This window comes from Entelurus aequoreus, linkage group LG11 (genome assembly GCF_033978785.1).
Source record: "Entelurus aequoreus isolate RoL-2023_Sb linkage group LG11, RoL_Eaeq_v1.1, whole genome shotgun sequence".
NCBI classification, from domain to species: Eukaryota; Metazoa; Chordata; class Actinopteri; order Syngnathiformes; family Syngnathidae; genus Entelurus; species Entelurus aequoreus.
In genome coordinates, this window is record NC_084741.1 from 28,917,793 (window position 1) to 28,944,308 (window position 26,516).

Consider the following 26,516-nt stretch of genomic DNA (forward strand, 5'->3'; position numbering starts at 1 on the left):
TTCTTTAACACATTTTATTTATGCAAGCTCATAATAGTTTGTGATTAATCTGTTTTTAAAAAACAAATCATTTGACAGGCCTAGTTATTATGAATGTGTCTGTTACTACATTACATATATACTTACAGCATGTATATAAAACAATGATGGAGGCTTTCCGATTTTTTTAGAGCGCTTTATAGGTGGAAAAGAGCAAATCCCATTACCTCCATTGTTAGTTGACCTTTGCTAGTGTTTATTTATGAGTCAGAATGCATACAAAAATAAAAACATGTGTGCTTGTCCCACAAAGAGTTTGAATGATTGGCAAAATTCCAAAAAAGTGCAGTTTCCCTTTCAGCACTTTTGCCTAACTTACACAGGGTGGGCGTGTCCGCAGGCTGAATGGGAAAATAGAAATACGAAGAATGTGCTTCACTTCAAAAACACCTAAGCGCAAAAGAAGGAGCATAAAGTTGCGCTGACACATACAACGCTAAAATTACAAACCAAACAAAATTACAAAACCTTACCCACGGAATAAAACAAACAAATGTTTTCATAAAAGATAATATTGCTGAGTTTTTTTTTAGCAATTTTGTCTAATAAGCAGTGATGATTACTTTTAGTATTGTGGTTGCAGTTTGCTGCATTGAATCATATAGAGTAGGGGTGCCCACACTTTTTCTGCAGGCGAGCTGCTTTTCAATTGTTCAAGTCGTGGGGATCTACCTCATTCATATATATAATTTATATTTACTTATTTATGAAATATATGTTTTTGTTAACAAGTTTAATGACAATGCAAGCATGTTTAACACATATAGTTAATATTGTTAATAAATTAAAGGTGTTTAATGATAATACAAGAATGTTTAATACATATAGTTAATATTGTTAACAAGTTAAAGGGGTTTAAAGATAATGCAAGCATGTTTATCACATATAGTTAATATTGTTAACAAGTTCCATCCATCCATCCATCTTCTTCCGCTTATCCGAGGTCGGGTCGCGGGGGAAGCAGCTTAAGCAGGGAAGCCCAGGCTTCCCTCTCCCCAGCCACTTCGTCCAGCTCCTCCCGGGGGATCCCGAGGCGTTCCCAGGCCAGCCGGGAGACATAGTCTTCCCAACGTGTCCTGGGTCTTCCCCGTGGCCTCCTACCGGTCGGACGTGCCCTAAACACCTCCCTAGGGAGGCGTTCGGGTGCCATCCTGACCAGATGCCCGAACCACCTCATCTGGCTCCTCTCGATGTGGAGGAGCAGCGGCTTTACTTTGAGCTCCCCCCGGATGGCAGAGCTTCTCACCCTATCTCTAAGGGAGAGCCCCGCCACCCGGCGGAGGAAACTCATTTCGGCCGCTTGTACCCGTGATCTTGTCCTTTCGGTCATAACCCAAAGCTCATGACCATAGGTGAGGATGGGAACGTACATCGACCGGTAAATTGAGAGCTTTGCCTTCCGGCTCAGCTCCTTCTTCACCACAACGGATCGATACAGCGTCCGCATTACTGAAGACGCCGCACCGATCCGCCTGTCGATCTCACGATCCACTCTTCCCTCACTCGTGAACAGGACTCCGAGGTACTTGAACTCCTCCACTTGGGGCAGGGTCTCCTCCGCAACCCGGAGGTGGCACTCCACACTTTTCCGGGCGAGAACCATGGATTCGGACTTGGAGGTGCTGATTCTCATCCCAGTCGCTTCACACTCAGCTGCGAACCGATCCAGCGAGAGCTGAAGATCCTGGCCAGATGAAGCCATCAGGACCACATCATCTGCAAAAAGCAGAGACCTAATCCTGCAGCCACCAAACCAGATCCCCTCAACGCCTTGACTGCGCCTAGAAATTATGTCCATAAAAGTTATGAACAGAATCGGTGACAAAGGGCAGCCTTGGCGGAGTCCAACTCTCACTGGAAACGTGTCCGACTTACTGCCGGCAATGCGGACCAAACTCTGGCACTGATCATACAGGGAGCGGACCGCCACAATCAGACAGTCCGATACCCCATACTCTCTGAGCACTCCCCACAGGACTTCCCGAGGGACACGGTCGAATGCCTTCTCCAAGTCCACAAAACACATGTAGACTGGTTGGGCAAACTCCCATGCACCCTCAAGGACCCTGCCGAGAGTATAGAGCTGGTCCACAGTTCCACGACCAGGACGAAAACCACACTGTTCCTCCTGAATCCGAGGTTCGACTATCCGGCGTAGCCTCCTCTCCAGCACACCTGAATAGACCTTACCGGGAAGGCTGAGGAGTGTGATCCCACGATAGTTAGAACACACCCTCCGGTTCCCCTTCTTAAAGAGAGGAACCACCACCCCGGTCTGCCAATCCAGAGCTACCGCCCCCGATGTCCACGCGATGCTGCAGAGTCTTGTCAACCAAGACAGCTCCACAGCATCCAGAGCCTTAAGGAACTCCGGGCGGATCTCATCCACCCCCGGGCCTTGCCACCGAGGAGCTTTTTAACTACCTCAGCAACCTCAGCCCCAGAAATAGGAGAGCCCACCACAGATTCCCCAGGCACTGCTTCCTCATAGGAAGACGTGTTGGTGGGATTGAGGAGGTCTTCGAAGTATTCCCTCCACCGATCCACAACATCCGCAGTCGAGGTCAGCAGAACACCATCTTCACCATACACAGTGTTGATAGTGCACTGCTTCCCCTTCCTGAGGCGGCGGATGGTGGTCCAGAATCGCTTCGAAGCCGTCCGGAAGTCGTTTTCCAAGGCTTCCCCGAACTCCTCCCATGTCCAAGTTTTTGCCTCCGCGACCGCTGAAGCCGCACACCGCTTGGCCTGTCGGTACCTGTCCGCTGCCTCAGGAGTCCTATGAGCCAAAAGAACCCGATAGGACTCCTTCTTCAGCTTGACGGCATCCCTCACCGCCGGTGTCCACCAACGGGTTCTAGGATTACCGCCACGACAGGCACCAACTACCTTGCGGCCACAGCTCCAATCAGCCGCCTCGACAATAGAGGTGCGGAACATGGTCCATTCGGACTCAATGTCCAGCACCTCCCTCGTGACATGATCAAAGTTCTTCCGGAGGTGGGAATTGAAACTCTCTCTGACAGGAGACTCTGCCAGACGTTCCCAGCAAACCCTCACAATGCGTTTGGGCCTGCCAGGTCTGTCCGGCATCCTCCCCCACCATCGCAGCCAACTCACCACCAGGTGGTGATCGGTAGAAAGCTCCGCCCCTCTCTTCACCCGAGTGTCCAAAACATCAGGCCGCAAATCCGACGACACAACTACAAAGTCGATCATTGAACTGCGGCCTAGGGTGTCCTGGTGCCAAGTGCACATATGGACACCCTTATGTTTGAACATGGTGTTTGTTATGGACAATCCGTGACGGGCACAAAAGTCCAATAACAAAACACCGCTCGGGTTCAGATCCGGGCAGCCATTCTTCCCAATCACGCCTCTCCAGGTTTCACTGTCGCTGCCAGCATGAGCATTGAAGTCCCCCAGTAGAACGAGGGAATCACCCGGTGGAGCACTCTCAAGTACTCCCTCGAGTGAATCCAAAAAGGGTGGGTACTCTGAGCTGCGGTTTGGCGAATAAGCGCAAACCACAGTCAGGACCCGTTCCCCCACCCGAAGGCGGAGGGAAGCTACCCTCTCGTCCACCGGGTTGAACTCCAACATGCAGGCTCTGAGCCGGGGGGCAACAAGAATTGCCACCCCAGCCCGTCGCCTCTCACTGCCGGCAACGCCAGAGTAGAAGAGAGTCCAGCCCCTCTCGAGAGAACTGGTTCCAGAGCCCTTGCTGTGCGTCGAAGTGAGTCCGACTATGTCTAGTCGGAACTTCTCCACCTCGCGCACTAGCTCAGGCTCCTTCCCCCCCAGCGAGGTGACGTTCCATGTCCCAAGAGCTAGCTTCTGTAGCCGAGGATCGGACCGCCAAGTGCCCTGCCTTCGGCTGCCGCCCAGCTCACATCGCACCCGACCTCTATGACCCCTGCTATGGGTGGTGAGCCCATTGGAGGGGGAACCCACGTTGCCTCTTCGGGCTAAAAGTGTTTAATGATAATACAAGCATGTTTAACATATATAGTTAATATTGTTAATAAGTCAAAGGTGTTTAATGATAATACAAGCATGTTTAACACATATAGTTAATATTGTTAACAAGTTAAAGGTGTTTAAAGATAATACAAGCATATTTAGCACATATAGTTAATATTGTTAACAAGTTAAAGGTGTTTAAAGATAATACAAGCATGTTTAACACATATAGTTAATATTGTTAACAAGTTAAAGGTGTTTAAAGATAATACAAGCATGTTTAACACATATAGTTAATATTGTTAATAAGTTAAAGGTGTTTAAAGATAATACAAGCATGTTTAACACATATAGATTCCTTTCTTTCATGAAGACAAGAATATAAGTTGGTGTATTACCTGATTCTGATGACTTGCATTGATAGGAATCAGACAGTGGTGCTGATAACGTTCGCATTTTCAAATGGAGGAGAAAAAAAGTCCTCCTTTCTGTCCAATACCACATGAAAGTGGTTGGTTTTTGGCAGAGGTGTGGACTCGAGTCACATGACTTTGACTCGAGTCAGACTCGAGTCATGAATTTGATTACTTTAGACTCGACTTGACAAAATGTAAAGAGACTTGCAACTCGACTTAGACTTTAACATCGATGACTTGTGACTTCACTTGGACTTGAGGCTTTTGACTTGACATGACTTGCTACTTTCCCCAAAACCCAAACCTTAAAAAGTTATTTGGGAGCGCTCCGTATCTTTCATTTTATACGTCTGTGTCTATAAGCGTGTGTGCTGCTTGTCAGCGTGTGTGCTCTCAGTACAACAGCCAATCAAATTAAATCTACGTTGTTTTCATCCCACAGCTCTCATCCAATCCAATTGCAGGACAACCACCGAACATGAGTTGTCAAACAATGCGGCAGTGAGAAACAATTATGCCAAAGTTGGTTTCGTTCGGGTATAAAAACTACGACTTGGTCAACAAAAAACGAATTGCCGTATGCAAATCACGCAGTTCGAATATTACAGACGGAGACGCAACAACTTCCAACTTCGTTCGACATTTGAAGTTGCACAAAGAAGGGTAAGTTTTGAATGTAAGATAACGTTTATTGGCTAAGTAACATGACTTTTATTTGCTGTGTAGTTAAATCAGTGAGGCTGCAAACTCACTGCTAACGTTATAACCATAGACATCTTATAAGGGTACGCAGCATTGAGCGCTACTGCCTACTGGCGCAGACAAGACGCGGAGCCGCCATCTTGGAGTGGTGATCCGCTCCACTCAGTGCAATTCATTTGGCAGGAGCAATGAACTGTCAGCAAATTTAATTAATCTTACCTCACTGAATACCACTGATTTTCACGTGTTTTTTTGTCATACGTGTAGCTATGATAACGGACACATGTTTTGGCGTTTTTATTATTCATAGTTTGCTTAACAGTAATATAATATTCTTATACGCTATAAGTGACCAGACGTCCGAGATCAAAACTGGGAATATAATCCCAGAGAAGGGGGAAAAAAACGGTCAGCTATTTTTAAGTTGAAGAAACAATATGATTAGATTATATATACATGCGTATATCCTACATAAACAATGTATGAATACATTAGATATCTATATATTTTAGGGACCTATAGACTGTAACTCTGTTGCTGCAGCAGCAGAGAGTTTATTCTGTCTTGACACTTTGTATTGATATTTTGTATTACATTCTTCCCTTAAATGATAATGTTTACAGTGATTGTTTTATATCTATTTTGTATGTATGTCGCTTTGGATAAAAGCGTCTGCCAAATACTTAAACATATATAAACACCTGAAAGTCTTTATATCAGCTAAAACCACCAATCTGTTTCACTGGATTCAGAATAAAACCAAAGGCTGTCTTACCCAACAATGTTAGTATTTTAATATTGTTACTTGAAGACTTATTACTGGTTACAATTATACTGTTAAGAAATTATTGTCTTATACTTTGCCTAAAATGAGAATGCATCATTTTGTTTTAGGTGGGGCTGAAAGTTTGTAAACCAAACCCCTGTAGGGGTGTCATCCTCCCCCAGAAGATTTCTTTGTGATTCTCACATACAAATATTGAAGATCTTTGCTCCTTCTCAACTTTGTGGTAATGTTATTTTCATAAAATACAACCAATAGTATGTTAATGTTTGTTTTTGCAAATGTGTTTATTCTGTAAAGGAATGAGTTAAATGTTTAAAATTGTTTAAACTATTAAAATGACTGGTTAATAGTGCTATTATGAATTGCAATGTCAGCACTATTTTTTTTCCTGCAATTTCAAATGCACTTGTTTTAATAAATAAATACAGCGTTTTAAAAGCATACACAATCTGTGTAAAAATATTAGTCTGTGGTTAAAAGGACTTGAAAGGACTCGAAACTCAAAATGCAGGACTTGGGACTTGACTTGAGACTTTCTAGTCTTGACTTTGGACTTGACTCGGGACTTGCCTGTCTTGACTCGGGACTTGACTCGAGACTTGAGGGCAAAGACTTGAGACTTACTTGTGACTTGCAAAGCAATGACTTGGTCCCACCTCTGGTTTTTGGCATCGTATTTGTCCAGCTTCCATACTCCTTTGTATACACTTTACAAGAAATACATTGGCGGCAAACTCCTTAGCTTGCTAGCTTGTGCACACCAGCTTTCTGAGACTCTTATTTTGTTAGCGCAGGCAGGATGAAGCAGAGCTTTTATTGTGCAACTGTGCAGTCGGTCTTTGGAGTTTTGACGACAGGTACGGCGCCAGAGTCTGTTGAAATAAATGTGTTTCTCGCCTTCCTGTCGGTAATTTTTTCTTAATAATGAGCTGGCAGCAGCCAGCGTCATCTCACAAGACCCTCGGGTGCCGTGAATGTCAATCAAGTGACGAAAGTGACGTCATAGTGAAGATTTATGATCGCTCATTTTTAGGACTATTTTTTTAATGCCTGGCAGGCGATCGACTGACACACCCTCCGCGATCGACCGGTAGCTCGCTATCGACGTAATGGGCACCTCTGATATAGAGTACTGCATGGTGTGTTGCATTTCGACACCACCACCACATGTGGCCTGTCCCAACAATGCACATTCATTCAAAGGAGAACTTGAGCTGGCTGGAGGAACATGAGATGCTCACCCTTCTAGCCGAACATCGGGTAACGACCGATTGAGTGCAATCATCTCCGAGGCCATGAGGTTGAACTGGTTAATCTTAAACATCTCCTTCATCTTTTCCTGGTTCTCCTTTGGGATCACCACAGGCTTCCCCCCTTCTCCGGGACCATCCCGCGGCCTCGCGATGGTATCTGCCGTAGAGACACACAAACAAATGTTGAGCGAGTTCGCCGCCGGTTTATGTGTCCATAAAAATAAATGCTCACCATCTCTACCAGGCAGTCCTCGCTCCTTCTTGTCGTCGCACTTGTTGCACTCGCTGAAGTAGAGCAGGATAAACATGTCCAGCATCACCCACACCAGAGAGGTGGCCAGAACCACCTTGCAGTAGGCAAATCTCCGCATCCTGGAAGTGTCACCTGAAGTAAAGTCATAACAGAAGCAATCGAGCTCAGTTTACGATAAGGGTAGTTGGCGAGCTTGATGAAGCATTCGCTCGTTCCATTTCTTCTCCACAGTGCGTGCATTTTCTCCTCTTTCCCCTTCAGCTGCCAAGCCCTCCTGTGGTTCATCTTCTAAGCACCCCCGTCTGTCCTTCTGTCAGTCTGTCTGAGTCGCCTCTTATCTGCTGGTGGTTATCACCGCCTCTCTTTTTACTCACATTTGGAGACTCACAGTCAGTTTGAAGTTTATTGCGTTTCTGTCACCTGGCAAAATGAATAGAACTTGGTTTCTGCTTATTGAGCTGTAGCTTTAACAATTCCTTACTGCTGCAAACAATGGCTATGTTTCTGCCAGGATACCTCTGTGTGACTTAGAGTGCACTCGCACTAAGCAATCAATAAGGTGCTCAAGCACACTTGGTCTCTCAAGTGCTGACTACTCGATGAGTATAAGTTCTACCTGCCCTGCTTAAGCACGATACACCCCAGCATGAGTTCAAAAAGGTGGACCAAGGCATGATCTGCATAAGAACCTGAGTGGGCAAGCAGGCAACAATAACAAAGATGTGCTGTAAAATTTATGCAATATTTACGCCCACCAGCTATTGTATACCATCACTATAAAAAGTATATACTGTATACCTGAATAAAAACATAAAATAAAATAAAAATAAGTCTAAATAAAAAAAGTAATCTCCTTACTTTTATAAATGTTCTGTACATATACTCTATATATATATTAATTTTATCAAGCCTATCTCAGTGTGTCACTTAGTGCAAGAAGGATAGGATGGCGTAGGAAAGCTAAGAAAAAACTTTCACTCCCCGCAGCTTTTAGACAGCCTCTCATTGGTGACTGACAGGGCAAAAACGTTTAACAAAAGTTCTGAAGACTATTGTTGGCAAAGACGCCGATGAGTGGAGAGCGAGGAGGGGTGATTCAAGTCCAATATTTGAAGCCTTATGCTCTGCTGGAGGATGCAGGATTGTAGCACATGGTAAAAGCACTTGAGACACATTCCTATGTTCAAACTGTTTTGATTTCAACAAAGACAACTCTGATAAAGCTTGTGCTTCACTTTAGGTCAGGGGTCTCAGACACGCGGCCCGCGGGCCAATTGCGGCCCACGAGACGTTATTTTGCGGCCCCCACCTTAATATGAAAGTTTAATGTTAGTGCGGGCCCGAGAGTTTTATATGAATGGCGCTTGACAGCATTGTGTGCAGAGCTGAAGGAGTCTACCAATCACTGTGTGGTATATGGCTCTCGAGGGCCGAACACTTGCGTGATGCAAGCAGAGAAACGTTTTGCCGCTTTTCCACTAGACCCGCACGCGCTCTTCCTCCCTCCTTCCCGCTCTCTCTCTCTCTCTCTCTCTCAAGCTCTCCCTGTCACTGTGTGTGTGTCTCTCTCTCGCTCCCTCCCCCGGCCCCGCTGTAAACAGTCCAGGCCGGGGAGACGAGCGGTCCGGTAGCTTCTGAAGCACTCCGCCGAAGGACCGAGCGACAATACAAAACTGTGGTGCACTGGACCCCAGCGCTGATACTCCGGCAGAGAGTCGCTGGGCGAATCGGACGTGTAACACATTAGTCGTGATGATAGCCCGTTCGGGGCTAATTGTGCTACCGTAACTGCAAACTCCACGGCGAATCCCCCCCCCCCCACCCGTAGGCTCCAGACAGAAACTATTTTTGTTATTTGGGTCCCAAAATGGCTCTTTCAACGTTCTGGGTTGCCTACCCCTGCGCTAATGGAAAAGCGGCAAATGAGTGAAAGCGACAGAAACGTTGCCATGGAGATAAGGGTTTTCTTACGTGCCTGGCTGCAGTCACACCGCGATACCTGTCCGTCAGTAATAACAGTCCCTGATAACCTGGACCAATTCAAACCGTTATTAGTTTTTTTTACTGTTTAATTTGCATTGCCTCACATGATGAACACTACATATATTTCTATATGACGCCGGGTAACACTCCGGGAGCCGTCACTTTTTTGCGCTCGCTATCCCGGTACTTTCCCGGCTATTATCCGCCGACTGCCGTGATGGTGTAGGGAGGAAAAGCGGAACGACACACATTGCAGAAATAACATTATTCTCTGTGCGTCGGCTAAATACAAATATATTCCACAACCCCAAACATGTCTTTTTCAAAGCCTGCAGTGAAGAGAAAGGTTAGTGTTGAGCAAAGACAATTCCAGGAAAAGTAGGAGATGCAATATTCCTTTGTTGAGCACATCGGCACCTCGACGTGTCTTATTTGCAAAGAGAAAGTTGCGGTGCACAAGGAATACAATTTGAAACGTCATTATACAACTAGACATGCTGAGGAGTATGCAAAAAAAAATTAAAGAAATCTTTTCCTGCGGCCCAGCCTCACCGCATCCAGTGGCCCCCAGGTAAATTGAGTTTGAGACCCCTGCTTTAGGTTGATGGGATATAGTGTGGTTATATAAAGATTGTACAGTTATTGTATTTGTTTACACTAATTCAAGGGTGAGATATTTAGGTGCCATTTTTAAGTCTTATTTTATGGAACATGTTTGCAAGAACCAATAATGATAAAGGGTAATAGTGGATTCATTATATTTATGGTATTCTGGGTTGTTAGAGTAACAACATTGTCTAGTTATTGGATATGCTTTGGTATAAATTTTGCGAACATTTTGCTCTACAGTCACATTCAAAACGTACTTTCTGCTTATGTTTGCAAACTGCTCGTCTGTGCAGGCGTTCCTTTTAGATTCCAAATAAAACCCTCCTCGCCCCGCTCAGAATTTATATTTTGAAAATGTACACTGTTAAAATATATATCTTGAAGACAAACATCAACACATTGAACACAGTTGAAAACCTCATAAACAGTGTATGCTGTTGATTTACCCGGTCACAACCTTAGGTACACCTGACTGCTCTTGGATCAATGCAGAGCGCTATTAAAAATGCTGCTTTTTTTGTCACTGCATGAAGGCCTCGGCCGCTAACAAATTTCACTGGACAATATTTTCCCACAAAGTATTGCAGATAATGGAACGGCGTGGCGAAGTTGGTAGAGTGGCTGTGCCAGCAATCGGAGTGTTGCTGGTTACTGGGGTTCAATTCCCACCTTCTACCTTCCTAGTCACGTCCGTTGTGTCCTTGGGCAAGACACTTCACCCTTTGCCTCTGATGGCTGCTGGTTAGCGCCTTGCATGGCAGCTCCCGCCATCAGTGTGTGAATGTGTGTGTGAATGGGTAAATGTGGAAATACTGTCAAAGCGCTTTGAGTACCTTGAAGGTAGAAAAGCGCTATACAAGTACAACCCATTTATCATTTATAAACGATATTATTGTCAGCATAATTTTAAACCCAAATTAAGCACTAATATAATCTTAAGAAATTATAATAATCATCATCATCATCATCATCATTTTTATTTATCTCCTTCATTGATGTGCATCTTTGATAGACAATTATACCACAATTATTCAGTTACACCGTTACACACCAATGCCTGAGAAGGAGCAGGATGAAGAAAAATCTTATATTTTCCTGCCCCCTTCACATAATACATAGTCTTACTTAATGATATGTGAACCAACAATTACATCCAAATATAACGAAAACAAAACAAAACAAAACAAAACAAAAAAACACAAGTGCAAAACTTCATGAAGTACAAACCGAACAAAAATACAAAAGAAGTAATATACAGGTACACCTCACAGGATGATACAAAACAGATACAAAACCAGGCAAAAAACAAGTAAATTAATAAATATAAAGCAAAATGTAAACACTTATGGCTGTCCATATGATTTTATTGTTCTGTCTTTATATATTTTTTTCAATTTGAATATATTTTTACAATCTTTTATCTCATTATAAAGAGAATTCCATAGTTTAACCCCCACCACTGATATACACATTTGTTTTAAAGTTGTCCTTGAATACTGATGTTGGAAATGACCTTTTCTTCTATGCTCTTCATTCTCAGAAGTGATGACAAACATTTTTTGTAAATTTGCTGGTAATGTTTTGCTTTTAGCCTTAAACATGACACATAATGTCTGTAACTTTACTAGCTCCTGTAATTTCAATAAACCTGAATTAATGAATAATATGTTAGTGTGTTCTAAGTAATCTACTTTATGAATAATCCTTATAGCTCTTTTCTGTAGTTGATACAATGCCTTTATGTTACTCTTATATGTGTTCCCCCACACTTCCACACAGTAGTTGATATATGGCAATATAAGTGCACAATACAATATACGCATTGCCCTATAATCTAACACATATTTTACCTTATTTAATATAAAAATACTCTTAGACATCTTTTTCCGCAGATGTGCAATATGAGATTTCCATGTCAGACCGTCATCCAGTATCACTCCTAAAAATCTAAGTTCAGAAACCCTTTCAATATCTATTCCATTTATTGACAATTTGATCGTTTCCTCCCTTTTCCTCTTACAAAAAATCATGAACTTTGTTTTTTCTACATTTAATGATAATTTATTGGCATCAAACCATCTCTTAAGTTTAATCATTTCCTGTTCAATAATTTTTGATAATGCTTTTAAGTCGTGTCCCGAACTATAAAAGTTGGTGTCGTCCGCAAATAATACAAATTTCAATAACTTTGATACCTCACATATATCATTAATATATAAAATAAACAATTTTGGTCCCAAAACCGAACCTTGTGGAATTCCACATTCAATCCTCATTTGTTCAGATGTATTACCCATAAAATCCACAAACTCTTGTCTATTATCTAAATAACTTCTTAGCCAGTCTAAAACTACTCCTCTCACACCAAATGAATACAACTTGGACAATAATATAGAATGATCTATAGTATCAAATGCTTTTTTAAGATCGATAAATACCCCTATAGTGTATTTCTTATTATCAGTTGCTGTTGCTATATCCTCAATTATATTCATTACAGCTGAAGCAGTGGATCTATTGGTCCGGAATCCATACTGGCTCTCACTCAACAGCATGTTCTTTTCAATAAAACTATCTAATTTTTTTACAAATATTTTTTCAATTATTTTAGAAAATTGTGACAGTAGTGACACTGGTCTGTAATTAGTGAATCTATGTTTATCTCCCGTTTTAAAGAGTGGAATTACCTTTGCTACCTTCATTTTATTTGGAAAGGTCCCTGTTTGAAAAGAAAGATTAAAAATATAACAAAGAGGTTTGATGATACAGTCAATAGTCTTTTTTACAATTATCATGTCTATACCATCACTGTCTGTTGATGTCTTATTTTTCAGTTTTGTTACCACCGATACAATTTCATTTTCACTAACATCTCCTAGAAGCATGGACTGTAGCACTTTGCTTCCCCCTCTCCATCCACTCTGTATATCTTTATGTTCTCCAATACTCTCTGCCAATTTGGGTCCAACATTCACAAAAAAAGAATTGAATCCGTTTGCCACTTCATTCATATTTGTTATCATCTTATTATCCTCATTGATAAAATGGCTTGGTGGGTTTGTAGGCCCAGATGTTTTTCCTATTACCTTGTTCAGAATATTCCAAGTTCCTTTGATATTGTTTTTATTTTTTTCTAGTAAATTATTATAATATTCTCTTTTTGCTTGTCTCATTATTGTTATCAATTTGTTTTTGTAAACCTTATATTTTGTTTCAGCATCCTTTGTTTTTACTTTTATGAAATCTCTATAAAGTTTGTTTTTCTTTTTACAAGCATTCTGTAGTCCCTTTATAATCCAAGGCTTTTTATTGTAGCTGTCTCTTTGTTTCCATACATTCGGACAATGCTTTTCATACAATGATAAATATATATTAAGAAAAGCCTCATATGCAGCATTTGCTTCTCCCCCATACACCTCATTCCAGTCTGTTTCAAATAAGTCCTTCCTAAACCTATTTATTGCCTCTTCAGTTCTTTTCCTTACATATCTATGAGTTTTTTCCTCCCTCTTTTTATCAATTGGACAGTCATAAGTAAGAAACACAGGTAAGTGGTCACTTATATCATTAATTACTAGTCCACTTTTTATATTATTTTTTATGTCATTTATAAAGATGTGATCAATTAACGTTGCACAATTTGTCGTTATTCTACTGGGTTTGGTGATCAATGGATAAAGCCCTCTACTATATACCACATCCAAGAAGTCTCTTGTTGATTTATTTCTGGGTGAGCTTAGCAGGTCTATGTTATAGTCGCCACACATGACAAATGTTTTATTTTCCTTCACCTTACACAATAATTCTTCCAAACTATCATTAAATGCTTCTACTTTAGACCCAGGTGTCCTATACATACACGTAACAATAACATTTCTCTTCTTTTCTATTTCTACCTCTACAGTTACACATTCAAATAAATCATCAATTACCACTGTCATACATTCCACAGGTCTACATTTCAATTCACAGTCAACAAACAGGGCCACACCTCCTCCCTTCTTGTTTCTTCTACTACAGTGATACAACTCATACCCGTCAATGGAGAAATCGATACCTCTGTCTTTATCGATCCATGTTTCAGAAAGTGCTATTATTTTGAATTTGCCATTTAGAGTCTTCAGGTATTCGTCAATCTTTGAGAAATTTGCATATAAGCTTCTACAGTTGAAATGTATTAAAGAAAATGTATTATCTAAACTAACATTGTCATTGAATTGTTCCTCTGTGTAGTAGTCACATGTAGCATTGATTGAGTTGAACAGATGGTTTTCTGGGTCAACATCATTTTCAAAGTCATACAGTTTATAGTCCATGTATTCAGCTCTTAGAAACTTTTGATTCTCAGTTGTCTCACCTTCTCGCTGCGTAGCCTTCCCCGTCTCCAGCCAAGGATGAGCCGTGTCAGTCATAAGTCTAGCAGGTCTCATCTATATTGATCCAAGTCGCGGAGCTCTCGGATCATGACAACTTTGGCCTCTTCATATGGTCCATTTAGCCGAATCATGATTTTGCAGTTCCGTGTCCATGTTGCTTGTATCTTGTTTTCTTTTCTGAGGATGCGTGCTTGTCTTGCAATGTCAGCGTTCTTCTTGGTAAGATGTTCATTGATGTAAACCCCAGTTCCCTTCAGCTTCCTTCCCTGCCGTAGTAACTCCGTCTTGTGTTTCCGATTTACAAACCGGATCACAATGGCTGGGTTGGTTCTGCTGTCCTTCCTGGGGATAGTATGGCACGCTGAAATGCTGCCACTTTGAAGAGTCATGTTCTTACTGGAAAAAAAGTTAATTACTTGCCGTTCAAGTGTCACAAGTTCGTCTGCCGGGGCTTCGGCGTCCTTGTCAGCGTCCCTGCTGCGAGTCCCGGCCACTCTTGCATATGTGCGATGTTTGGTTTCTAGTCCACTTATAATTAAATCGTCCATTCTGGTGTACTGTTCAATTTCGTCAATTCTTGCTTCTAGGTCAACAATTTTCTTGTCTTTTTCCTTGATGATGTTTTTCAGCATTTTGATTTCGGTCAACAACTCCATGAGTGTGTCTTGCTGTTTGGCCACTGTCCTTACATCCTCCGACAGGGAGTTAAGCGATTTTCTGATCTCCTCCAAGTCTTCCTCGAATTTCTTGTGTTTCGCACTCATTTTCTTAATTCACTTGGTTTTCTTCTTAATTTCAGTTCGGTTTCTTTACTGGCTAAAACTCACAACCCAAATTGCCGAGACGCGTCACTGCACTTTCGCCTTCCCACCGATGGGGTCCCGTCCGGCCTGGCAAGCCTCGCTCCAGCCTCTCTCCTCTCCCGGGCCTCGCCGCAGTCACCTGCCGGTCTCGTCTCCACGAGATGGTCCCGCTGCTGCCAGCCGCTAGCCGTTAGCCGCCAGCCTGGCCTCTCCCTCGCCGCCCTGCTGCCGTCACTTGCCGCCGCGAGAAAGCTGCTGGTCCCGCCGCAGTGAGGTGGTGGTGCCGCCGCTGCTGGCCGGTATAATAATAATAATAATAATAATGTACAAACCGTTTCAAATGCAATAAACTTTTTTACCATCGTAAATGGAAAGTCAACTTAATTATCCTAAATAAGTTCAATAAAATAGACTGCTTCGGAAAAATTGCACTTTTTGCAAATAACTGCAATTTGCAATTTGCAGGCATATTGTTGTTCTGATAGAATATACATTAAATGACAGCCAACCCATCTATCCAAATCGCTACTATTAGCTAACAACACCCGATGCTAATGCGTGTGCATGTGTTACGTACATACGTAGTTACGTCATTACTTCCTAGAAGCCAGAAAAGGGGGGTGGGGGTGTACTGTGTAAAATACATTGGAAAATTAGCACCCTCTAGACACCTGTGTAAATGTTGCAAACAGCCTCTTTAACTGTTTTTTTGACAATCGGCCCATGCATCACTGCATGTCGGTGTTATAGTTCGCATCCCACGATTAGATGGAAATAATACTTTATCCTACCTTTTTTTGTCGTCCCTGACACCAAGTAGAAATATGGCAATGTTGCCTTTGTTTCCCAAAGGAGTTTAGCGGCTAATTCAATATTATAGTCGTCCATCTTGACAAAACCGTCACATGTAAAATGTTTGGGACAAACAAACACGGAAGTATATTCATTTTTAAAAACATTACAGCAGATAGGAGGGCATTAGACAAGAATGAATAACACGTGAGGCTCTAGGCAGCAGCCTTAACATTCTCACAGTGAAAAGCAGCGTTCAAAATGGGTCTCAACTCTCAAGGAGAGATTGAGGGTGCTGTAATGTGTAAAGCAGAGGTAGCGATGTGACAAGGCTGGGTTATGGCCCGCAGCTGCCATATGTTACATGCTAAGCGAGGTACTGCACATCAGGACATCAATTTACATTTAATCATCAAATTATCACGCAGCTTCAAATGATTTTATTGCCAGGCTGTATTTAAGGAATTATACAGAAGGCGGAGCAGTTAAAATACAGCCAGGTTTAATTTAAGATGACGCCACATTTGACCTATTTTTCAAACCAGTTTGAAGATGCTTTAAACTCGAATAATAACTGAGACTTGTGATGCAGTGTTCCACACTCACAGCCACTTGTGTAAAAGAATGAATGTTTTACAGCAACAAAGCAGTGCTTTAGATACTTGCATGGGGGATAGAGATCTCCATTAGAGCTCTTAAATAACCTGCTGTGTATAAGCCAATTTGCCATTTGTACATGCAACACGGCAAATCCCAGTGCACTAAAGCGCCATCGTGTGTACACACACGCGCACGCACGCACACGGCAACGAGAGACAAGCTGTGACAGTAATTGCTTTTCTTTGGCAGGCAGCGACAGACAGACAGAGCCACATTAGAATTCCTCTGCTCTCCTTTCCGGCTCTCCTGCAGCACCATCTCTCCTCTTCCACTGACTCCATGTTCAGTCTTTCCTCAGGTTACAGCAGCACAAGGAGGAGGAAGAAAATTAATTTGGCCACGGCGATTCACCCTCACGCTGCCGGGAGACAAGAAGGTGTTTGTGCACTGCAAACTTGGCTGCGACCTCGCTTAGTTTAGCCGTGGAAGGATGTAGAAGTGCACCGCGGCGCTTCTAAATTCCACCTGATAGGATTGCAGTGCCACAAAGTGCCATGCAAAGCAGAATGATAGAGGGAAGATCCGTTTGTTCTCCCGGCGCAGCCAAAGATGTTCTTGTCTATGCAGCACTTCCACAAGGTTAAAGTAAAGTTGACAAAATGTCTACGATATGTCCTAAACATTTACATAAAGAAATCAGAAAAACATCAACAGAGGTGCAGTTACAGGGGACGGGCCATTCTGGACCCACAAACGTAATTTTTATGTTACTTGATAAAAAATGACAGGAATCAATTTGTCTTTGTGCTGCAGTAAATAACAATTTACGGTTATTTTCAGTTTTTTGCACACATTACTGTCACAATCACAAGTATTTTGCCCATCCTCACGTTGAAATGATAATTTAGATTTAGACTCAGGATAAAGGTTAGAATTTAGTTAGAATTAGCAGACGCAGGGCTATTTGCTGACTTCAGTGCTGTAGTTAAGATCAACAGACGAAATTGAGCTATTTAAAGCTGCGGTGAAAAATAATTGGGGTTTATTTGTTTTGGTTGATTGCGCCTCCCTATACCTATAAATAATAAACAGTGTTGTTAAAGAACTGCCTACAACTTTAAACACTAACAACTGACCCCTAGATAGAAATGAAACAACTTGAGTTGGCCTGGTTGTTCCACGAATATCATAGACCAGAAAGAGACTCTCTAGTAAGCATAACATCCCATTGTTTAGTCGCATAACACCATAGTGTTGCTTTAAAATTTCTCGTAAGACTAAGATTGTCTTGGATGCACAAGATGCAGTGATTGAATTGGGTTAGGTTGACACCAAAATTAATGTGTTTATAAAAACTGGAGCGTAGCAAACGTTAGCGTCAACCGTTTTAGAGAGCAGTGTCACCAGCCCACACTCGGCGAAAAGACAGAGATCCACAGCCACATGTGGACAATTGAATATAAAAATATTTCATATCACGGTTACTGTGACCAAAATTATAACGGTTATCCTTATTATCATGGTATTGTTAAATGTACTCAAAACGTATTTATACACACACTGAAAGTGTATCTTTTATACAAGTTATATTTTAAAAATGTATAAACAGACACACAATGTGTTTTCCTTCGCATAAGAAACATGACGTTTTCCCGAATCAAGTCAACTCAGCACTCAGCCCAGTTAGTAGGTTCAATGTGCACAATTCAATATCTTAGTTACTCAGACAACAATGTGTTTATATAAGTTTAGATTGGGGTATGTCTTCTGCAATGTGGACAGACGTTAATGTCTCTTGTATACGTGTTAGCATTAGGAGTGTAACGATAAATAGTAATAATGACTACCGCGGTAAAACTCCTGACGGCTCGTAAGTAATTACCATTTGAAATAGAAATGTTCGAAAAAACGTGAATGATAACCACACTTTGATAAGCTCACGGATTGAGGAGCGCTAAATGCTAACACGAATATAGGAGACACTAAAATTAACGTCTTTCCCCATTATGAAATGACATACCCCAATCTAAAGGTATATAAACACATTAGATTACTGTCTGTCTGAGCAACTAAGATATGTAATTGTGTACATTGAACCTACAGGCTATGCTGTTTTAGCACAAAGTGATCTATACACAAAGGAATACGACTCAGACAAAAGTGTCTACACAGGAAATAAACTTGCGTGATGTCATATAAACCGAAAATGAAGCCAAGAGAGCACTCAATTTGCCTTCATCCTATACATTTTATCAACGTTTAAAAAAAAATTTAAAAAAGTAAAACTTTTACAAATTGAAAAGGACGGAATTTGGCAGTTTGTCTCTTAACAAGCCAGAACGATATTTAATGGGTTTTTTTTGCTAAAAAAGTATATTGTGTCTACTTATTTTAGCTATTTATAAATACAACCTGGTTAAAAGATTTCAGTGTGGAGAAAATACAGTACTCTTTGAGCACATTCAACAATACCGCGATAACAGCCGTAATAATTTTGCTCACAATAACCGCTATATGAAATTTTCATATTGTTACATCCCTAGTTAGCAATCAAGCTAGCACGTGATTAGTGTGCCAGCTTGCTTCTCCAGGAAATAAATTAGCAATATCAATGGTCTTTGAGTTTATTAAAGCGTTATTAATCACAGTTTCACAATAATATAATTTAAAACGGTAATACTAACCGTCTGGAATTTTAATGTGGTTTATCATTAATACCCGTAATTGTTAAATCCCCAATATACAGCATATTTATTTACTGATTCATCTGTCATCATTTATATGAATTGAAAAACATTATTAAATGATAATTAATGATAAATGGGTTATACTTGTATAGCGCTTTTCTACCTTCAAGGTACTCAAAGCGCTTTGACAGTATTTCCACATTCACCCATTCACACACACATTCACACACTGATGGCGGGAGCTGCCATGCAAGGCACTAACCAGCAGACATCAGGAGCAAGGGTGAAGTGTCTTGCCCAAGGACACAACGGACGTGACTAGGATGGTAGAAGGTGGGAATTGAACCCCAGTAACCAGCGACCTTCTGATTGCTGGCATGGCCACTCTACCAACTTCGCCACGCCGTTATTGTACTTTTTGTGTCAGTAGTCATAGTGAAGAATAATTACTAGACTCTTAAACTTAAAATTTGTAATCATTAGTAAGCTATTTCTTGACCAACTGAAAATTCCAGACATTTGTTGACAAGCATGAAAGGTCATAAATTCATACCGTACCCATGTTTGCTTTGGGCTGTCTTTTTTGACCGCTGTCCTTAAACATGACGCAACTTGTCAACGCAGAAGAAAACATTCTACTACATACTGAGGCTTGGGACAAAGACGTGGATGCATTTCACTCATCTTAAAGTAAGAACATGGACACATACACATGCAATAGAAAGTTAAAGATGTATCCAAAGGCCCTAATGCCGAACTAGTTAGCTCTAGCTCCATCTTCGAGGTATAGTGGTACCTCAACTTATGAGCTCAATCTGATCTATGGCCGAGTTTGTAATTCAAAACACTCATATCTCAAAACAGCCTTTCACATTGAAATTAATTGAAATTAATATAATATGTGATTTGCCCTCCCAAAACAGCACCAAGCTAACAACAAATATGAAATATTATTTGAAAAACATTATAATGGCATGTACTACAGACAACCACAGTAGCTTTATGAAATATCGTTATTTAAGGATTTAAGAAACTTTATTGTTGTACCAGCACACGAGACACATGCGACAGCACGCAATTTTGTGATAATATTGTTTAACATTTACCTTGGGGATCAGACTTTTGTTGGTGTCTCCTACGGCTGCTTCTACGTCGTGTAACTATAGGAACTAGGAAATTGCAGTTTATGTGTCACACGGATGCCTTTGAGTGACGGACCAATGGTAATGCTCAATCATCCAGTTTATTGAGTCAGGAGAAAGAACAAACTAAAACACGTCAAACACACTACTGTGGTTTCTCCATATTTTCATGGATAAATGTTCATTCTTTGGATGTTTTTGGCTGCATCCCACACAGGCTGGCTGGTGCTTGTATGTTGCTGACTGACGGTGCTGTGGTCAGGATGACTTGCCAGGTCGGCTAACTGGTATGACATGCTTTTAACGGTTGTTTTTTCTGATTCGGTCATCTCCTTCGCACTATCTTCCTCAGTTCTGGTGGTTGGAGGGTCAGAGTGTGTCGATACCTGGCTATGTGCAAATATTACTTCTATTAACGACAGGGAGACTCCTGACAAAATTATGCTTCCAACGCATCACAAAAAGCCGAGAGACAGTTCGGACCCTACAATACTTGTAAATTGAGGTTTTTATAAGTTAAGATACTACTGTACTATTTTGGTCCCCTTCACAACCTTCGACAACAGGGCTATGAGTGGGTGTGAGTGGGTGTGTTGCATGTGTAATAGTGTGTCAGTTTTTGCTGGGCACTAGTCTTTTTGAAGCCTCTTTTACACAGACAGGCTTCCTGTGATATTAAACAGACACACACATATCCACTCTATCACCCTCTTTCATTAACATATCATCGCCCCCCTTGGGCCACGCCCCATCCGTCTTTTATATTGCCATCTATTTTTCGCCCCCCCTAAGCTACCTCACTCGTTCCAAGAGAGGTTGCCATCGTTACGCCCCTACTAGTACACAAATTTCCCCCTTACAACCTTCTGTCTCTTCCAGTTCTCCATTCTACTCTATTCAACAGACTTCACCCTCCCTCAGATGTTGCACAAGCAGAGGATACAGTACTTTGCAATTAGATGACTGCGAGGGAGGAAGCTCCCTTCAGGAAATGCAATATTAATGCAAGTAAGCGAGGAAGATGGCGTTAAGCGGCATGGAAAGAAGATGAGAATCTACTCTTGACATGTTTGTGTGTCGATGTGGCGAAAGGACTGGGACAAAGCAAGCCAGGGTGTTGTGATGTCCCCAGGTTATATAGGTTCAATAAACTCAACAGTTTCCAAGCCAAAGCTGATGTGAATTCTGATTGAACCGTCGTAAGGCCTCAACTGGAGCAGAACGAGGCGCAGGCTAATATTAGGGAAGTGAAACAGAAGAAATTGGCCTTGGGCCTTGTCTCCATCGCTGCTTTGTGAAGTAGCTCGACAACGAAGACGCTCAGAGCGAAGAGGTTGGGGTCACTACATTTTCAGGTTGTGACCTTGACAGCACAACACTCTGCAACACCACTGAGGAAGGAAGCCAGAGACCAGGAGACAGTAATCAAGAGATACTGTACATATATGTGCCATTGTACATCATGGCTGTCCTTGCATCGAGATTTTGACTTCAGCTATACAACAATGGCCGTTATAATGGCCAATTATACTAATTAAAATATGACGTTATCTAACCACCCCAAGCGCCACAATGGGACTGCAGAAACACTGCATTGTTTCACACACATTTATTTGTTGTGGTCCTCCACAAATAAATTTGGACCGTCACGACTAAATTTGCCGCTACCAGTTGGGCGGCGGTATGCATTTAACTCTGCATTTTAACACAGTTACCGGGTAATATGCGCAGCCTCGGCCCAAAAGTCTAGCTTTGACTAGTTTCTTAGGTCAAAAGGTATCCCTCATTGCTCTGATTCACCCACAGGTTCACGTACAAAAACCTTATTAGGACTTGTACTTCATCTGTATATGTATTCAAATTTGATCATCTTGTCGGCACTCCGCCAGAGCCGAAGCTAAGGTCGCTAAACAAGCCAACCTTTACCATGTTTATTTGTTTATCTGAGTGTTTTAAATATAAAATCCCCTACACCTTGAAAATTAGCTTTTTTTCCATGAAAATAAATGCAACTCATATATTGTATTAATGGATATACTGTGCACAGTATATTATTTAAGCACTATTGGCCATTATTAGAAAAACATCTCAAATATCATAAAAATGTTCCTCTGTGCTTTATTGTGAAAAACGTGCATCTGAGTTGCCTGTCAGCTTAAGCGCTACAGCTGTTCAGGCACCTGATCGACCATGGAACAGATTTGACACTCAAAAGTTCAATAGAAATAATTTTACGTCAATTAATGCATTTATTGTTCAAGCCTGTGAAAACTACCCCAATTTTGACTATACCAGTAACATCTGACTTTACACCGTGTGCTTCTTCAAATCTCCATTTGGATATCTCTGTGTAGTTTGCATGATCTCCCTGTGCGTGTGTGTTTTTCTTTTGGGGTACTCTGGCTTCCTCCTACATTCCAAAAATATGCAGGTTATGTTCATTGGAGACACTAAATTGTCCACAGGCCTGAACGTGAGTGTGAATGATTGTTTGTCTATATATGTGCCCTGCGATTGGCCCTGCTAATTTTCGTTAACCTGTCAATATGATGGTCCATTTTACATTAGCATTAAATTAGCGCCATTTGAGTCAATCCTCATCCTGTATAAATTGTATTGCTTTTTTTCAATTTATTACAAACTGTATTAGTAATTTAACCTGAATCCTACATGTATATGCACTTCATGTCTATATTGATTAGTGTGCTTAGTTTTACAGTGACTTGGTGACATTGTGGAGAATATCAATAAACCACCTCAAGTTCTTTTTTTCCATCTCTTTTTCAAAGGACTGTTTAGATACCCCCGCCATTCTACTCAACAAATGGTGGAGAAATATAAACTTACAGAAAAATGCAACATAAAACATTTGCATGCATGTACAATACTTAAAATCTTTAGTATATCAGTATCTGGACTTATATTATTGGAATGGATTAAGCAAAGAAGTCAAACAATGTACTAAGATGATGCAATTTAAGAGGCAACATGTTCAAACAAGTGTTTACAAAGTACAATAAAAAAGAATTATGATGTTCGTCTTCAAATTATTGAAAAAAAGATATTCATGTCATTATGTCAATTTTAACTGACTCAACTGTTTATAATTGTAAGAGAACTGTTGTATTTAAAATACATTTATGCAAATTATGTTAGATATTGAGAACAGGAAGTGAACAATATGTGTTAGTAATTGTTATACTAGCCCAGGGGTCGGCAACCCGCGGCTCTAGAGCCGCATGCGGCTCTTTAGCGCCGCCCTAGTGGCTCCCTGGAGCTTTTTCAACAATGTATGAAAAATCAAAAAAGATGAGGGGAAAAAATATATTGTTTGTTTTAATATGGTTTCTGTAGGAGGACAACATGACACAACCCTCCCTAATTGTTATAAAGCACATTGTTTATATTAAACATGCTTCACTGATTCGAGTATTTGGCGAGTGCCGTTTTGTCCTACAAATTTTGGCGGTCCTTGAACTCATCGTAGTTTGTTTACATGTATAACTTTTTCCGACTTTCTAGGACGTGTTTTATGCCACTTCTTTTTCCGTCTCATTTTGTCCACCAAACTTTTAACGTTGTGCATAAAGGCACAAAGGTGAGTTTTGTTGATGTTATTGACTTGTGTGTAGTGCTAATCAGACATATTTGGTCACTGCATGACTGCAAGCTAATCGATGCTAACATGCTATTTAGGCTATCTATATGTACATATTGCATCATTATGCCTCGTTTGTAGCTATATTTGAGGTAATTTAGCTTCCTTTAAGTCATCATTCAATTTATATCTCATGACACACTATCTGTGTGTAATATGGCTTTTAATTTTTTGCGGCTCCAGACAGATTTGTTTTTGTATTTTTGGTCCAATATGGCTCTTTCAACATTTTGGGTTGCCGACCCCTGTGCTAGCCTATGGGAGTCGCTCTATTCTGCCTATAAAAGCCCTTAAAAATAATATTTACGTATTATGATCATTTTAAGCATAAAAAAACACATTACAACATTTGCTTTTTTTCTACTACATCATTGATTATCACTAACTACAGACTTTGTGAGAGCTAACAAACACAATATAATATCACTTACTGTACAAGGGCTGCTGTCATTAGGATGCAAACTGATAGAATCTTGTTATATTCCCATTTAGATGAAGATTGACTTGTAATCCTCATGAAGAAAAGGTGGGTGGAACCAAGTGTTAGCGCTTATAATAACAATATTACTAATACTTGGTTAATATACAAGTCACAAAATGTAAATGGAGTATAGTTGGCGCTTTTTGGATTTTTATGGCCGTAACAAAGGACCTCCAATTGGCTACGCTGTAAGCAGACTTTTATTTACGTTTTTTCATGATTTAGAATGCATTAAAAAAAAGACATCCGTCGTCATGTCCTTCATAATGATTGTGAACGATAGGGAAAATTTCCCTTTAAGAGATATGAAAAAATATGTGAAATATACGATGTATCATGTTTAAATTGCATACATGTTTGAAATAAACTTCAACCAACCAACCACCACATGTACAGTATATTGGCAATCTGGGGGAAACCCTGTCTACAGGACTCCTTTACTCATTCGGAGGAAGACATCCAGCGTGCCACCCACACTCAATGCCTTGCAAACAATCAAGGAAATCACAGCATTGGCTTTAACACATCAAACAGCACTAGCCACCTCGAAACGCCGCTAGCATCGCAACGACAGCACCCTGAAAGCCCATGAAGACGCCTGCGTCGCAAAAGAAGCTACCCAAAGCCATAAAGAAAGGCCCTTGGCTGTTGCTAACGCAGCTGTGTCCGAAAAGTGCAAAAAGCCAGCCAGACAACCCTAAGGCCAAATCCACCAGTGATTTCCCCTTACCAGGGCTGAAGACACTGGAACCTGTCAGCAAGCAGACCACCCGGAACCACAGTTTGTACTTCTGAAACTCCGCTATTTTCCAGCAATATACGACGTACAGTAATTGCCACACTCCTGCAAAGCTGATGAATGACAATAAGAACAAATACTTCACTACTGAATGGTGGACTTGTGTTGTTAGCCCAACCAGAGAAGTGATGTCATATTTGGTAAGACAAATCTATAGCTACAGTTTGTCAAACCCACCTTTGTTTGAGTCTTCCTTACCTCCTGGTGTGCACAAACCTGGATCTAAATCTAAAAAAAAACAACCTCTAAATAAGTTATCAATATTGGTCTAGAAAAGTCGGAAAAATAATATCATGTATCCCTAAACCAGTGCTTCTCAATTATGTGTTGTCATGCCCCTTTTAAAACATAATTTTTTTCACGCCCTCCCCTAAATTTAAATATGATTGAGAACCTGATGATATTTATTCATTTATCCACATACACCTGCATGCCACCTAGCTGAAGACTTGTGTATAGTCTTCTCACGACCCCCGTTCATTCCCCCAGCCTCAAGTTACAGTGTCAATAAACGAGGTTCAATTTAAAGGCCTACTGAAACCCACTACTACCGACCACGCAGTCTGATAGTTTATATATCAATGATGAAATCTTAACATTGCAACACATGCCAATACGGCCGGGTTAACTTATAAAGTGCAATTTTAAATTTCCCGGCAAACTTCCGGTTGAAAACGTCTTTGTTTGATGACGTATGCGAGTGACGTCACTAGTTAAACGGAAGTATTGGTACACATTTGAATCCAATACAAAAAAGCTCTGTTTTCATCTCAAAATTCCACAATATTCTGGACATCTGTGTTGGTGAATCTTTTGCGATTTGTTTAATGAACAATGAAGACTGCAAAGAAGAAAGTTGTAGGTGGGATCGGTGTATTAGCGGCTGGCTGTAGCAACAAAACCAGGAGGACTTTGACTTGGATAGCAGACGCGCTAGCCGACGCTAGCCGCCGACCACACGGATGATCGGGTGAAGTCCTTTGTCCTTCCGTCGATCGCTGGAACGCAGGTGAGCATGGGTGTTGATGAGCAGATGAGGGCTGGCTGGCGTAGGTGGAGCGCTAATGTTTTTATCATAGCTCTGTGAGGTCCCGTTGCTAAGTTAGCTTCAATGGCGTCGTTAGCAACAGCATTGTTAACCTTTGCCAAGCTGGAAAGCATTAACCGTGTATT

At 41.2% G+C, this 26,516-nt stretch overlaps 2 protein-coding genes across 2 annotated transcripts in view; both read right to left on the minus strand.

Moving 5' to 3' along the window:
• sec61b (SEC61 translocon subunit beta) overlaps positions 1-26,516 on the minus strand; it is a 288,067-nt gene that overhangs the window by 195,600 nt on the left and 65,951 nt on the right. The window lies entirely within an intron of this gene.
• Positions 1-26,516, minus strand: part of galnt1 (UDP-N-acetyl-alpha-D-galactosamine:polypeptide N-acetylgalactosaminyltransferase 1) — a 161,787-nt gene that overhangs the window by 44,652 nt on the left and 90,619 nt on the right. Inside the window, exons 3-4 of the mRNA XM_062064025.1 lie at positions 7,393-7,545; positions 7,149-7,317 (exon numbers count right to left, since the gene is read on the minus strand). Coding sequence (XP_061920009.1) covers positions 7,149-7,317; positions 7,393-7,531 — 308 coding nt within the window. The 5' untranslated portion in view covers positions 7,532-7,545. The remainder of the gene's footprint in view (positions 1-7,148; positions 7,318-7,392; positions 7,546-26,516) is intronic.